At 41.5% G+C, this 16,009-nt stretch overlaps 1 protein-coding gene across 4 annotated transcripts in view; it reads left to right on the top strand.

Moving 5' to 3' along the window:
• Positions 1-16,009, top strand: part of LOC139468131 (protein flightless-1 homolog) — a 139,209-nt gene that overhangs the window by 44,401 nt on the left and 78,799 nt on the right. For all 4 annotated transcript variants that reach the window (XM_071249893.1, XM_071249892.1, XM_071249894.1 and 1 more), the window contains 6 exons: positions 2,385-2,443; positions 4,998-5,155; positions 6,539-6,623; positions 8,013-8,169; positions 8,574-8,650; positions 9,826-9,899. In XM_071249893.1, coding sequence (XP_071105994.1) covers positions 2,385-2,443; positions 4,998-5,155; positions 6,539-6,623; positions 8,013-8,169; positions 8,574-8,650; positions 9,826-9,899 — 610 coding nt within the window. The remainder of the gene's footprint in view (positions 1-2,384; positions 2,444-4,997; positions 5,156-6,538; positions 6,624-8,012; positions 8,170-8,573; positions 8,651-9,825; positions 9,900-16,009) is intronic.

Raw genomic sequence — 16,009 nt, 5'->3', positions numbered from 1 at the left:
CTTCGGCCATGCCGTCTGATAAAGATGCAATACGGAGTAATGCAGGATAAGTTAAACAAATTGGTAAAAATCTAAATATTTTTTTACATTTGTATACTTATCCTGCATTACGAAGTCTAAGTGCCCTCCCTTTGCTACTGCCTCCTCATGAAGTTTCAGATGTTATGTTTAAAGCAGTTATGTGTTTTGGTGTGACGTCATGACTTCCGGGTCACGTTCCGACTGTGAGAGGGCACTGCTTCCTGTACTGGTTGGGAAAACTTTCTTCAGCAGCTGGATCTCACACAGTTTGTCTCTCTGTCAAAGACAGCAGTAAAGCAATATGGAGTAATGCAGGATAAGCATACAACTGTAAAAAATATTTAGATTTTACCAAGTTCCACCCTTGCTGAACGAGGCTGGACTTCCGTGGCTTGATTACAGCAAGCATGGGTTGCTGAAGACCTATTCTACCCCGGATCTTCACGGGTCTCAGATGATTGCACAGCAAGTGTAAAGTCCATTGGGCGTCGACAGATATTTTCCAAATCTTTTCATGAGGCGACTTACGGGATCGGGTGGTCAGGCTCGCTGACTTGGGTGATGCATGTCATCGATCCCAATTGTGTGGATCGATGCTCATGATGTCAATCACTGGATTGTCTGGTCCAGACTCGATTATATACAGACCGCCGTCATATAGCTGGAATATTGCCGAGTGCGGCGTTAAACAAGAAACCAACCAAACCCAAACCAAGCAATCATCTGAAATCTGCACTGAAGTTTACAAACCAGATGTCAATTTCATTACGCGATTTTAATTTGTCTATGCATAGACTTGTTAGTCCAGCCAAAATGTAACTATAATACCAGGCAAGGAATGAAACTGGACTTTTATAGTCAGTTAACTCCCTTGCCTCGGGAAGATGTCATATGTGTAACAGCACCTTATGTTGCATGTGTTTGGATTACATTGAAGATCAAGGATTCGAAGTGTGAAGTAGAAAGTTTGTGTGGGCAGCTCAATATCTAGCGCATTCATAAATGGAACTTGACGTGATTTCATGTACGGTATCTCCTGGGTGGGAAAGTATTTTGAAAATTCTTGCTTACTTCCAAATAAAGGTCATCATCACCAGAAGTCCTTATTCACTTTCCTTCTTCACTTTGATTATATAACACAGAACCCAAACAGGCCTCTTCTACATCTGCGGTGCCCACAGGTGCAGGGGCCGGTGCCTACTTATATAAGGGGCCGACTCCCTTCCTAGGATTGGCATCTTTCCTTGGATCAGTGCTGAAACAACCTGGGAGTGACGTCTGCTTGGGTACTGACAAAATGCCTAGAACTATGCAGTTCTCCGGCATCCCACTCACCTTCTAGTGTGGGATCGAATGTTTTGCAGAGACAACATCCTCAGATGGGCGTTGTGGCATATGGATGTCAGGTTCCTCCGCACTGTGGATGGGCAATTCTATTGTAGACTTCAATGACTTTTATGCCTGTCACCACTCCATTATCAATGGTTAGGTAAGCTGGTTCCAGTCATTGCTACACTTTCCACAGCTCTCCAACAACATCGGCGTCTGTAGCAATGGTGCCTAAGGGCTGGGGCTACGCTCCCTTGATAACTTTTGTGTGTTTGGCATCTCTTTTGGTGACTTTCAAACCGATGATGTCTTCACACATTCCAGTAGTGCAATGTGCTCTCACCGGAGGAATCCCCTGCAAATTACAGTCAGAGAAAGGAGAGTAAAAAAGGATGTTTCAACAATATCTAAGTGACTGTTTATTTAATAAATGACTTGTTGCAAGTGCTGGACAATTAAGGTCCGCTGTTGCCAGTTGTGGCAGACACTATGACTCCTTTGGCAGATTAAGGACTGGGTATCACTTGACTAGGATTGCTGACATAAGTGCAGGATGTCTTCTGCGTCACTAGCTCTCAGTTTCAGGTGTGTCAGGCAAGACTGCACAGCAACAGCCTAGAGGTCTTGCCTTGATACTGGCACTAGATCACAATAAATCACTGGAAACAAACTGTGTGCACCATTTTGGATTTCAAATAGTGCCATGTTGGGGGTCAATTTCACGTTGCCAGGTTGAAGCCAACTCTTTACCTTTGGCACTATCACAAATAATTAGTGTGTGTTTACCAAGTGATTTGCATCAGATTGTTCACCTTTATGAGCATGTGCAGGCAGTAACCGTTTTCTCCACGAAACTTGAAACTTGAAACAAAATTGTACTGACTTTTCTCAAGTTATGTTTTGAAAAAAGCGACACAGCAAAAGATGGGGTGTTGCCAAAATTTATCACAAATATTGGGGGGGAAGGGAATGTCCATTAATTGGAGCATTATTAAGTTACACCTTCTGATGTATTGAGTGTAAATATTTTTCAGATGTTTGGACAAAACTGGAGACACTGAATCTTTCCAGAAATCAACTGATTGCAATGCCAGTAAGTAGTAGCTGGTTCTATATCAAGCCACCCACAAGTTATCACCAATTCCTTCCCAATTTATTTCTTAAATATTCGGAAATTAAAGTGGCCACTGTTCAGGTATTTCTGCATTTAAATTCTCTCAAAATTCCTATTTTGGGCTTGGTAAACATCCCTGATATTAGCTGACTAAGGAAGCAGAACATTGGTTTGTATATTTGTCATATGATGACATCATTTTTTGTGCTTATCATTAGAGAAATGATTTTCCTCAGAGCGTATGTACAGGAAACTATGGTTATAATGAACTCAAAGAGACCACTAATTTTAGTTCATTATAACCATAGTTTGTTGTAAGCATTCGTCTGAATTTCAACTGTATTTGTCGCATTTAAAGGCTATTGCCTAATCACTGTTTTACTTTTGTTAATTGAGGGTGTTAATTTGGGACAAGGTGTCAGTACTTAATCCAGTTAATCACTTGCCTTCAATTGTTTATTGCTGTTTTGAAGAGCCACACGTGGCCGTGGATAATTGATAGGCTGATTAGTGACACATGAGCAGCTCAGAGATTTACAGTTCATTATAAACAAAGGTATTGTCGTTGACAGAGTACAAGTGGGACCACAAAATGAGTTCACTATATCTGTTATTTTGTTGCAAGCATGTTCGTTTTATCCGTCAATTTTATATGCCAATGCCAATGCCCAGGACCGAAGAAATAGTGCATTATATCTCCTTTGTTATAAGCGTGTTTGTTATAAACATTGTTTACTGTATATTTAAGTAACTGTTGTACATTGCAATAATTTTCTACAACAGTACATTTATTCTTGCAGATTTATGAAAAAAGTAGAAATATATTTCACCTGAAGAAATTTGATATACTTTATTTTACTGTGCAAAGTACTCAAAGAAAACTATCTCAAAGGGGGTGCATTATGCTTTGGCGTGCAATTTTGTTAAGAAAATACGGCACTTGTTTCATAGTATTTGTTTATACTTTTGTCTTCAGTATATATGCAGGAAATATTTGTATAGCAATTGCCGACAGCAAATTTTGTCGAGTAGCTGTTGAATACATATCAGGTGAGCTACGATGCCAGATATGATATAATAATAATAATTTTGTGCACACAATAACGAGGGGTCTGCAATAACTGGCCCCTGACTGTAGTTGGTCGCTGGCCAGTTGGCATTCAAAGATATGTGACATAAGATTGTTCATAATCTTGTTAGCTCACCGGGTCCAAAGGACCAAGATGAGCTTATGTTATGCCTTTTGTTGTCCCTCTGTCAACAATTTTTTCAAATGACTTCTTCTTCTGAACCACTATTTGGAAATAAACAAGATTTGACTGGAAGCATCCCTAGGCGATGGGGATTAAAAATTATACAAATGGTGGGGCTGACCCCCCAAAGGGCGGGACCAAGTAGGGGTAATTTGGCTTTATTGCTTTAAACGACTTCTTCTCTGGAACTAAGACATAGATATCATCCACATATGGTTGGTAGCATTTTCGGGGCCAAATAGAGGTAATTTGGCTATATTGCTTTAAACAACATCTTCTCTGGAACTAAGAGATAGATATCAACCATATTTGGTTGGAAGCATTCTCGGGGCCAAATAGGGGTAATTTGGCTTAATTGCTTTAAACGACTTCTTCTCTGGAACTAAGACATAGATATCATCCATATATGGTTGGTAGCATTCTCGGGGCCAAATAGAAGTAATTTGGCTATATTGCTTTAAACAACATCTTCTCTGGAACCAAGAGATGATATCAACCATATTTGGTTGGAAGCATTCTCCGGTGGTGAGGATTCAAAATTGTACAAATGGAGGGGCCGACCCCCCCCCAAAACCGCTGAGGGGCTGGGCCAAATAGGGGTAATTTGGCTATATCGCTTTAAGTGACTTTTTCTCTGGAACTGAGAGGTAGACATCAACCATATTTTGTTGGAAGTATTCTCAGGTGATGGGAATTCACAATTGTACAAATGAAGGGGCTGAGGGGCGGGGCCAAAAAGTGTTTATATCTTGAAAACAGTTAAGATCCCCTCCGTATAACTATATGTACAATTGAGAGTATAATGAGAGGAATGCACATATGCTACCAGGACTGGCCGTTCTGCTCATCTGTCTGGCACTCCCAAAGGAGATAGAACCTTGACCATAACATGCAAACCGATATTATCCCCACCCTATAATAAACAGATACATTGTACACATTTGTTTGTTATGAGGAGAATAATACATTAATGCCAATAGGATTTGCCCTGAGGTCCAGCCTTGCCTCTGGAAACTTAGATCCTGGATCACATGGAAACGGTTCAGATCTTAATGCTACATTTGTATCTAGAGAAGTACACATTCATGCTGTCAGATTTGCCATCCACCCCTTTTAAATGCTGACAGAGTCAAAATTACCAAATATTTGCAGTATTATATACATGTACAATGCAAATGTATATTTTGTCATGATTGCGTAAATATCCAGGTGAGCTATACAGGCTCTATGGCCCTCTTGTTGCTTAAGACTTTTAGAATATGTAAGTTTATGTGTTTTAGACATCTCTTCACAAGCTTGTGTCACTGCGAAAACTGTATGTGAACAGTAACCAACTTGACTTTGATGGAATTCCCCCTAATGTTGGTAAACTACACGACCTGGAAATATTCAGTGCAGCTGACAACAACCTGGAGATGATACCTGAGGGTTTGTGCAGGTATGTATGGACAACACAACTGAACTGTCTGTTGCGATAAGGAGGGGACAATACCTGAACACATAATTTGTTCATTTGGTTTGCCCCATGGGGTATGCTGGGTTAGAATTGGACCCCAACAATTGGACCCCTTTGTTGGTTGCCGTGGTCAAGCTCAGTAGATAGTGACCCTATGGCGTGAATCATTGGTTATGATCAGGGATTTTTGCAGGATTCCAAACTTCTTCTTTTTTCAAATATATTTATTCAAATTCTTAGTTATGGGATAAGGTTAATTAAAGTTGTTTTATTTCAATTAAGAAATGTAAGTGAAAATTAGATAGTTTGACAATATAGAATCGAACCCGGGTCTATGGGATAAAACATATGTTAGACTCATTTAATTTTTTTTTTATTATTTTTTTTATTTTTTATTTAGACTCATTTCATAGCTATTGTATACATTGGAAGCTTAAGTTTAATCCTACCAGAAGTTAATAGAACAAGCAACGAAATCTGTGTTCTATGTTTTATGCCAAGCACAGAAATTCAGTTTGTCACTTAAATGTCACCTGCAGCTTTTGACAGTATGGTCATACCAGTTCATCTATTCCAAACTTGGCAGGCCTCCAAACCTCATCATTCCAAAGGACATAAAAAAATGGTACTTGTTGTTACCCTGCACAGCTCTCTGCTTTCAGGGGGTAAAACAAGAATTGGTTGGCTTTGAGTCGGTATACTGTGTCTGATTAGGGTATTTGTTAAACTGCGACATTGTATCTCAGTAGGCTAGCACTATAAAAGAAGTATAAGTCCTGGCTAGAGCAAGCAGACACACACATGTACATACTTGTTGCAATGTAAGTGCAGGTTGATGAATATTTTCATAACCCTATGGTGTAAATCGATGCTCATGATGTCAATCACTGGATTGTCTGATCCAGACTCGACTATTTACAGGCTGGAATATTGCTGAGTGCGGCGTTAAACAACAAATAATGTAAGGCTTAAAAAATTAAAAGAATTGCCTATAAGGCAATGGCAGTGTTTTTTTGTTGTTCAAACTAGTATGTAACCAAATACACAGTTGTGTACAATCAACCTGGGAAAAGGGCCTCCCAACATAAATGTTTTCCTTGATTAGTAAAAATACTGGAATACAGTACTTGACTACCATTAGACTACCAGTGTGTGCAGAATGCGAAGATGTTCTCTTGAGCACAACACTGGAAGAAGCGTGTAAACAAATCCGTACTGAATTAAGCAAGTTAGTCCTGTTATTACGCTATCTGGTCATATAGAAAGTGTTCATTGTGTACCAGGACTTATATTTATAATCCATTTTATTATGTTTATCCAAAGTTTCAATCAATTTTGTAAAACGTATTTCCAAATGTTTTGCAGATGTGGCAAGTTAAAGAAGTTGATCCTGAACAAGAATCGACTCATTACACTTCCAGATATACTACATTTACTTCCTGAACTTGAGGTAGGTGTTCCCAATTGCAACCCTACACTGTTTACTTCCTGAACTTGAGGTAGGTGTTCCCAATTGCAACCCTACACTGTTTACTTCCTGAACTTGAGGTAGGTGTTCCCAATTGCAACCCTACACTGTTTACTTCCTGAACTTGAGGTAGGTGTTCCCAATTGCAACCCTACACTGTTTACTTCCTGAACTTGAGGTAGGTGGTCCCAATTGCAACCTTACACTGTTTACTTCCTGAACTTGAGGTAGGTGGTCCCAATTGCAACCTTACACTGTTTACTTCCTGAACTTGAGGTAGATGTTCCCAATTGCAACCTTACACTGTTTACCTCCTGAACTTGAGGTAGGTGTTCCCAATTGCAACCTTACACTGTTTACTACCTGAACTTGAGGTAGGTGTTCCCAATTGCAACCTTACACTGTTTACTTCCTGAACTTGAGGTAGGTGTTCCAAATTGCAACCCTACACTGTTTACTTCCTGAACTTGAGGTAGGTGGTCCTAATTGCAACCTTACACTGTTTACTTCCTGAACTTGAGGTAGGTGTTCCCAATTGCAACCCTACACTGTTTACTTCCTGAACTTGAGGTAGGTGTTCCCAATTGCAACCCTACACTGTTTACTTCCTGAACTTGAGGTAGGTGGTCCTAATTGCAACCCTACACTGTTTACTTCCTGAACTTGGGGTAGGTGGTCCCAACTGCAACCCTACACTGTTTACTTCCTGAACTTGAGGTAGGTGGTCCTAATTGCAACCCAACACTGTTTACTTCCTGAACTTGAGGTAGATGTTCCCAATTGCAACCTTACACTGTTTACTTCCTGAACTTGAGGTAGGTGGTCCTAATTGCAACCCTACACTGTTTACTTCCTGAACTTGAGGTAGGTGGTCCTAATTGCAACCCTACACTGTTTACTTCCTGAACTTGAGGTAGGTGGTCCTAATTGCAACCCAACACTGTTTACTTCCTGAACTTGAGGTAGGTGGTCCCAACTGCAACCCTACACTGTTTACTTCCTGAACTTGAGGTAGGTGGTCCTAATTGCAACCCAACACTGTTTACTTCCTGAACTTGAGGTAGATGTTCCCAATTGCAACCTTACACTGTTTACTTCCTGAACTTGAGGTAGGTGGTCCTAATTGCAACCCTACACTGTTTACTTCCTGAACTTGAGGTAGGTGGTCCTAATTGCAACCCTACACTGTTTACTTCCTGAACTTGAGGTAGGTGGTCCTAATTGCAACCCAACACTGTTTACTTCCTGAACTTGTGTTAGGTTCTTCTGCTTCCAACCCTGCAACATATCCTAATTACTGCTACTGCCTTTACTTGTATGTTAGTGGTTCTGTCCAGTGATAATTACTACACTGACTTCTCTTGTTTGCAGACTTTAGATGTGAGAGAAAATCCTGACCTAGTGATGCCACCCAAGCCAGCAGAACTGCGGAAGGCTGCTGAGTATTACAATATTGACTTTTCCCTCAACAACCAGCTGCGACTGGCCGGGGCGGCACCACAGCCGGCAGCTGGAGAACAGTCCACTCGTGAGTGTCAGCCACTGAGTACTTTTGTCTATACTCCTGCTATAAATTCATATTGTCCACACTATTTGACTGATTAGTTGAACTAGTCATATGTGAACACAGGTCTTGATGAGGTAAACTGGTCACTATTAAAGAGGTCAAAGGCTATCCTGTAATAAACTGGTAGAAGCTGGTTTCAAAGCACAAACGTATGATAGTATGTCCAAATTGGTCTTTAAAACAGTCAAAAAGGAAAATAATTGACAGCCAGCATAACTTAAAGTCATTTAAATGCCTTCAGAAAGTTGTGTTAAGGCTGCTATGAGACTTTAGTTTCTCAATTTCCATAAGGTAGCATGATAGATGTGATGGAGATTTAACAAACTGGTTGAAGATACAACAAAATATGTTGATACATATTGCAGCGCACAAGGATCCAATAGCAAGGAAACTGAGGTTACGGCGGCGGCGGGATGGTCAGGAGAGTGAGAAGGTGTTGAAGGTGAGTAGGTGGTGGCAGTGGTGTGATCAGGAGAGTGGGGTGTTGACAGTGGTGTGATCAGAGGAGTGGGGTGGTGGCAGTGGTGTGATCAGGAGAGTGGGGTGTTGACAGTGGGGTGATCAGGAGAGTGGGGTGTTGACAGTGGTGTGATCAGGAGAGTGGGGTGGTGGCAGTGGTGTGATCAGGAGAGTGGGGTGGTGGCAGTGGTGTGATCAGGAGAGTGGGGTGGTGACAGTGGTGTGATCAGGAGAGTGGGGTGTTGACAGTGGTGTGATCAGGAGAGTGGGGTGTTGACAGTGGGGTGATCAGGAGAGTGGGGTGTTGACAGTGGTGTGATCAGGAGAGTGGGGTGTTGACAGTGGTGTGATCAGGAGAGTGGGGTGTTGACAGTGGTGTGATCAGGAGAGTGAGGTGTTGATAGTGGTGTGATCAGGAGAGTGGGGTGGTGGCACTGGTGTGATCAGGAGAGTGAGGTGGTGGCAGTGGTGTGATAAGGAGAGTGGGGTGTTGACAGTGGTGTGACCGGGAGAGTGGGGTGTTGACAGTGGTGTGATCAGGGTAGTGGGGTGTTGACAGTGGTGTGATCAGGAGATTGGGGTGTGGACAGTGGTATGATCAGGAGAGTGGGGTGGTGGAAGTGGTGTGATCAGGAGAGTGGGGTGGTGGCAGTGGTGTGACCAGGAGAGTGGGGTGTTGACAGTGGTGTGACCAGGAAAGTGGGGTGTTGACAGTGGTATGATCAGCAAAGTGGGGTGTTGACAGTGGTGTGACCAGGAGAGTGGGGTGTTGACAGTGGTGTGACCAGGAGAGTGGGGTGGTGACAGTGGTGTGATCAGGAAAGTGGGGTGTTGACAGTGGTGTGATCAGGAGAGTGGGGTGTTGACAGTGGTGTGATCAGGAGAGTGGGGTGTTGACATCGGTGTGATCAGGGGAGTTTGGTGTTGACAGTGGTGTGATCAGGGGAGTTTGGTGATGACAGTGGTGTGATCAGGGGGAATTGGTAGAATCGAAATTGGCATTGTTATTTGGCTTTTTGTTTTAGGAGATTGGTATGGTTTGTTATAGGTAATTTGTGTAAAAAAATATATACATTTGAATCGGAACAACATGACTATAATCAAAACTCTATTCTTTAATGTGCTTTGAGTGGCGTTGAATGAGTTCATTAATTGCAGGGAATGAGGGAGGTTGCCAAGGAGAAAGCTGCCCATGAAAATTCAAAGGATGAAGTAGAGAGAGAACCTGTCAAGTAAGATATAGCTTCATTGTTTACCTGGAGCTCAATAGCAGACACATTCCCATTTCTTTTACATGTGTTTTGGCTTACCCTTTTTGCCCTCCGGAATTATGACTAAGGTGAAGGCCTGGCACATCTATTACTTTGTTCAGATTTGTTTAGTGTTTCAACTGAGTCAAAATTTGCTGAAGCATTTGGGGCTTGTTAAATATTCATTGAGGAAAATGTTGAGAAGGCCTCTTATGACACTGCTGACAAGGAGTACCACAAACTTATTTTAGCACTGTGACAGTTTGTGTGGAACAGGCTGAGATCAGACCAGTGTTTACATGACATTGCAGGTATTGCGTATATGGTCCCGATGGGTATGTATTGATGTTGTTGTCAGAGTTTACATGGTATATGTTTCATATTGTTGGACACTCCTAATGAAGTAGAAAAGTTGATGTTCTCTAATATTGCTAAAGGTTCCACAGTTTGTTGTTCTGAGACCCATCACATTAACACCAATGACTTTCTCACACTTACAGCGGATATGTTATGAGGAACACTTACAGCAGATGTGTTATGAGGAACACTTACAGCAGATGTGTTATGAGTAACACTTATAGCAGATGTGTTATGAGGAACACTTATAGCAGATGTGTTATGAGGAACACTTACAGCAGATGTGTTATGAGGAACACTTACAGCAGATGTGTTATGAGGAACACTTATAGCAGATGTGTTATGAGGAACACTTACAGCAGATGTGTTATGAGGAACACTTACAGCAGATGTGTTATGAGGAACACTTATAGCAGATGTGTTATGAGGAACACTTATAGCAGATGTGTTATGAGGAACACTTATAGCAGATGTGTTATGAGAAACACTTATAGCAGATGTGTTATGAGGAACACTTATAGCAGATGTGTTATGAGAAACACTTACAGCAGATGTGTTATGAGTAACACTTACAGCAGATGTTTTATGAGGAACACTTACAGCAGATGTGTTATGAGGAACACTAACAGCGGATGTGTTATGAGGAACACTTATAGCAGATGTGTTATGAGGAACACTTACACCGGATGTGTTATGAGGAACACTTACACCGGATGTGTTATGAGGAACACTTACAGCAGATGTGTTATGAGGAACACTTATAGCGGAGGTGTTATGAGGAACACTTACAGCAGATGTGTTATGAGGAACACTTACAGCAGATGTGTTATGAGGAACACTTACAGCAGATGTGTTATGAGGAACACTTACAGCAGATGTGTTATGAGGAACACTTATAGCAGATGTGTTATGAGGAACACTTATAGCAGATGTGTTATGAGGAACACTTACAGCAGATGTGTTATGAGGAACACTTACAGCAGATGTGTTATGAGGAACACTTACAGCAGATGTGTTATGAGGAACACTTATAGCAGATGTGTTATGAAGAACACTTACAGCAGATGGCACTTTTTACCAATGCGTTGCAATGAAAAGGAGGAACAATGATTATGGGAGGGGTTGCATTTTTAACAGAAATGACAAAACAACTAACATTTGTAGCATATATAATGTTAGGAGAACCAGGTGTTGCTGGTGTATGTTGTGAGGAACAGGTGTTGCTGGTGTATGTTGTGAGGAACAGGTGTTGCTGGTGTATGTTGTGAGGAACAGGTGTTGCTGGTGTATGTTGTGAGGAACAGATGTTGCTGGTGTATGTTGTGAGGAACAGGTGTGTCTGGTGTATGTTGTGAGGAACAGGTGTGTCTGGTGTATGTTGTGAGGAACAGATGTTGCTGGTGTATGTTGTGAGGAGCAGATGTTGCTGGTGTATGTTGTGAGGAACAGGTGTTGCTGGTTTATGTTGTGAGGAACAGATGTTGCTGGTGTATGTTGTGAGGAACAGGTGTTGCTGGTGTATGTTGTGAGGAACAGGTGTTGCTGGTGTATGTTGTGAGGAACAGGTGTTGCTGGTGTATGTTGTGAGGAACAGGTGTTGCTGGTGTATGTTGTGAGGAACAGGTGTGTCTGGTGTATGTTGTGAGGAACAGATGTTGCTGGTTTATGTTGTGAGGAACAGATGTTGCTGGTGTATGTTGTGAGGAACAGGTGTGTCTGGTGTATGTTGTGAGGAACAGGTGTGTCTGGTGTATGTTGTGAGGAACAGATGTTGCTGGTGTATGTTGTGAGGAACAGATGTTGCTGGTGTATGTTGTGAGGAACAGGTGTTGCTGGTTTATGTTGTGAGGAACAGATGTTGCTGGTGTATGTTGTGAGGAACAGGTGTTGCTGGTGTATGTTGTGAGGAACAGATGTTGCTGGTGTATGTTGTGAGGAACAGGTGTTGCTGGTTTATGTTGTGAGGAACAGGTGTTGCTGGTGTATGTTGTGAGGAACAGGTGTGTCTGGTGTATGTTGTGAGGAACAGGTGTGTCTGGTGTATGTTGTGAGGAACAGATGTTGCTGGTGTATGTTGTGAGGAACAGGTGTGTCTGGTGTATGTTGTGAGGAACAGGTGTGTCTGGTGTATGTTGTGAGGAACAGATGTTGCTGGTGTATGTTGTGAGGAACAGATGTAGCTGGTTTATGTTGTGAGGAACAGGTGTTGCTGGTGTATGTTGTGAGGAACAGGTGTTGCTGGTGTTTGTTGTGAGGAACAGGTGTGTCTGGTGTATGTTGTGAGGAACAGATGTTGCTGGTGTATGTTGTGAGGAACAGATGTTGCTGGTGTATGTTGTGAGGAACAGATGTTGCTGGTGTATGTTGTGAGGAACAGGTGTTGCTGGTGTATGTTGTGAGGAACAGGTGTTGCTAGTGTATGTTGTGAGGAACAGGTGTTGCTGGTGTATGTTGTGAGGAACAGGTGTGTCTGGTGTATGTTGTGAGGAACAGATGTTGCTGGTGTATGTTGTGAGGAACAGATGTTGCTGGTGTATGTTGTGAGGAACAGGTGTGTCTGGTGTATGTTGTGAGGAACAGGTGTGTCTGGTGTATGTTGTGAGGAACAGATGTTGCTGGTGTATGTTGTGAGTAACAGGTGTGTCTGGTGTATGTTGTGAGGAACAGATGAAGCAAGTGTATGTTGATTATATCTCGAATTGTAAATTATCTTATCCTAATTAGAATGAGTCCAATGCTGTTTTGCCCATGTTGCACAAAGCCTCAACAGTCATTCACCTGCACTTGCTAAAATACAAAGTCTTGGGCTATGGAACATGGAGGCAACAATAGACACATGTAAACTTGTTCATTTAAGCAGACTGTGTTGTATAAAAATCCTCACATAATATTATTATCCCCCTCCCAACGAAGTTGGCGGGGATATGGAAACGGGCTCCGTCTGTCTTCCAGAGCATAACTCAGAAACCGTTTAATATTTATTCATGAAATTTTGCATGTCTGTCAGGTACATGCTGAACTGGTGCATTTTGCTATTTAGAAATTTTAGAAATTTTTATTTTTTACGTTTCCATGGAAACAAGATGGACTTAGGCTCTGTGAGGGTAGGGTTCGTTTCCGGAGCATAACTCATAAACCATTCAATATTTTTTCATGAAACTTTGCAGGTATGTCAGGTACATGCTGAACTGGTGCCTTTTGCTATTTAGAAATTTTAGAAATGTTTATTTTTTACATTTCCATGTAAACAAGATGGACTTAGGTTCTGTGAGGGTAGGGTTCGTTTCCGGAGCATAACTCATAAACCATTCAATATTTTTTCATGAAACTTTGCAGGTCAGTCAGGTACATGCTGAACTGGTGCCTTTTGCTATTTAGAAATTTTAGAAATGTTTATTTTTTACGTTTCCATGGCAAGAAGATGGACTTAGGTTCTGTGAGGGTAAGGTTCGTTTCCGGAGCAGGGTAAGGTTCGTTTCCGGAGCATAACTCATAAACCGTTCAATAATATTTTATGAATCTTTGCAGGTATGTCAGGTACATGCTGAACTGGTGCCTTTTGCTATTTAGAAATTTTAGAAATTTGTTTATGTTTCCTTGACAACAAGATGGACTTAGGTTCTGTGAGGGTAAGGTTGGTTTCCGGAGCATAACTCATAAACCATAAAGGGTTTGTTTAGATTTAAGTATGTCATACATTCTGCAACAGGGGCGGGGGATATAGCCACGTTAGTGGCAAACTCTTGGATAATATCTCATCTCCAGATTATATAGTAACTCTGCAACTCACATAATCTGTGAAACACTGCATCAAAATATGACAAGTGACTAAATTCAAAATATATATTGAAGGAGAATATCTCCCCAATATGTTAATGGAAAAAAAAAATTGTTGATAAAGAGATGCTGAGATGGTGTAAACAAATGTCAATGAACCTGGAACTGAACTGATTCTGCTCCAGCCACAATACATTTGCTGCCACATGTTTCAATATCCTGTGTTATCCAAACACTAATTACAGATAAACAAGAAGCAGGTCTGACTTGACACATTTACTCTCCATGGCCATGATCTTAAAAAGCCTGGATGTACAAGGATCAGTTATTGTACTGGATTATTGTGATATGATAGGGAGCAGTCATTCCTCGATATTGCAACATCCCTTCTTCTTTAAGAGTCCATGAGTCCATAGGAAACTTTGGCACACACTCCTTGATAATATCAAAATTATACTGGCATCTAAGTCAGTTTACATTATTTTGAATTAACATTTAGGGTATCTTTCATATTATAAAGCTATTAAATTATGAAGGCCTTATAACTGTAAGTGAATCAAATTAGTGTCCATGACCTTACTGGTCTGTAAACATTCACTCACATTAACAGAATAGAATGACTGTTAAATGAGGCTTCAACATATAATTGTTGAACTTGAGCACAACTATACTCTACACTGTAAAGTCTCTGAGATGTTTGGGCAACTTCACTGAACGGCCACTTCTGGTGGTAGTAGGTGGTGTAGTCTGTGCATGCTTCATGATAGTCGTTGGTCTGTCAGTCTTCATCGGTGTCACAGGCGGAGTCACAGGAGAAGTCTTCTCATTACTCCTGCTGCTGGTAGGACTGTTAGATGGCATAAGCTTTTCTCTTGACATTAATGGCTTTCTGAATCTCTGTTCACTTTCAACTTTGACAGGTGGTTGAATCAAAGAATGTTGTTCAGCTGTTTTCCTCAAATGTACATGGTTACGTCGGAGTATTCCTGTAGGTGTGTCTACCTCATAGCTTCTCTCGTCAAGTCTCTTTAGCACTGTTCCCTTTTTCCATACTTTGTCATTCATAGTGAATGGCTTCATCCTAACAGTATCACCTTCTTCTAGTGGCGTTAAATCTTTTGCTGATTTGTCATAGGCTGACTTCTGTTTCTGCTGTTTCCGACAAAGTCTTTCCCTTTCACCGTTCACTGTTCTCGGCTTCAGCAGAGCTTCACTTGTTGGAAGGAGAGTCTTTGATCGTCTATTCATAAGTCGTTGCACAGGACTAGAGCCGAGTCCCTGAGTTGGTGTATTTCTGTAGTCCAATATTGCCATATACTTTTGCTTTCCGTAGTAGTCTCTTTGCGGTCTTAACCGCAGACTCTGCCTTTCCATTGGCTTGACTGTTGTGAGGACTTGAGGTTAAGTGCTCTATGTCCCAATCAATGACAAATTTGTGAAACTCCTCCCAGTAGAACTGAGGTCCTTTATCACTAACCAGCTGGTCCGGAATCCCATATCTGGCAAAGTGTGCCTTTAGCTTCTTGATAACTGTAGTAGACTTGGTGTCTGACAGGTAGTGCACTTCCCAGAAGTTACTGTAGTAATCCACGGTTATCAGATAGTCCTTATCATTAAGTGTGAACAAATCTGATGCCACTTTTTGCCATGGTCGGTCTGGTTTCAGTAGTCTGTAGTGTCTCCTTCTGCTGGTCTGCCTGGTATTTGCAGCACAACTCGCAAGTACTGATGTACTGTTTAATGTCGTCAGGCATGTGAGGCCAATACAAACTCTCTCTTGCACGCCGTAAATAACCTTTGATCCCTAGGTGAGAAGTATGGATCCTGGTTTTCATTGTTGTTCTCAGGTTGTGAGGTATGACCAGCCTTTCTTCTCTGAATATGAGACCATTTTGTACTGTGATCTCGTCTCTACAGTTGGAGTATGGGTATAACTCTATCGGCAAAGAGTCTCCCTC

The sequence above is a fragment of the Haliotis cracherodii genome, unplaced genomic scaffold, assembly GCF_022045235.1.
Source record: "Haliotis cracherodii isolate W230 unplaced genomic scaffold, xgHalCrac1.p SCAF_2, whole genome shotgun sequence".
Lineage (NCBI taxonomy): Eukaryota > Metazoa > Mollusca > Gastropoda > Lepetellida > Haliotidae > Haliotis > Haliotis cracherodii.
Note: the sequence above shows the minus strand (reverse complement) of the source record. Positions and strands in the feature narration are given on the sequence as shown.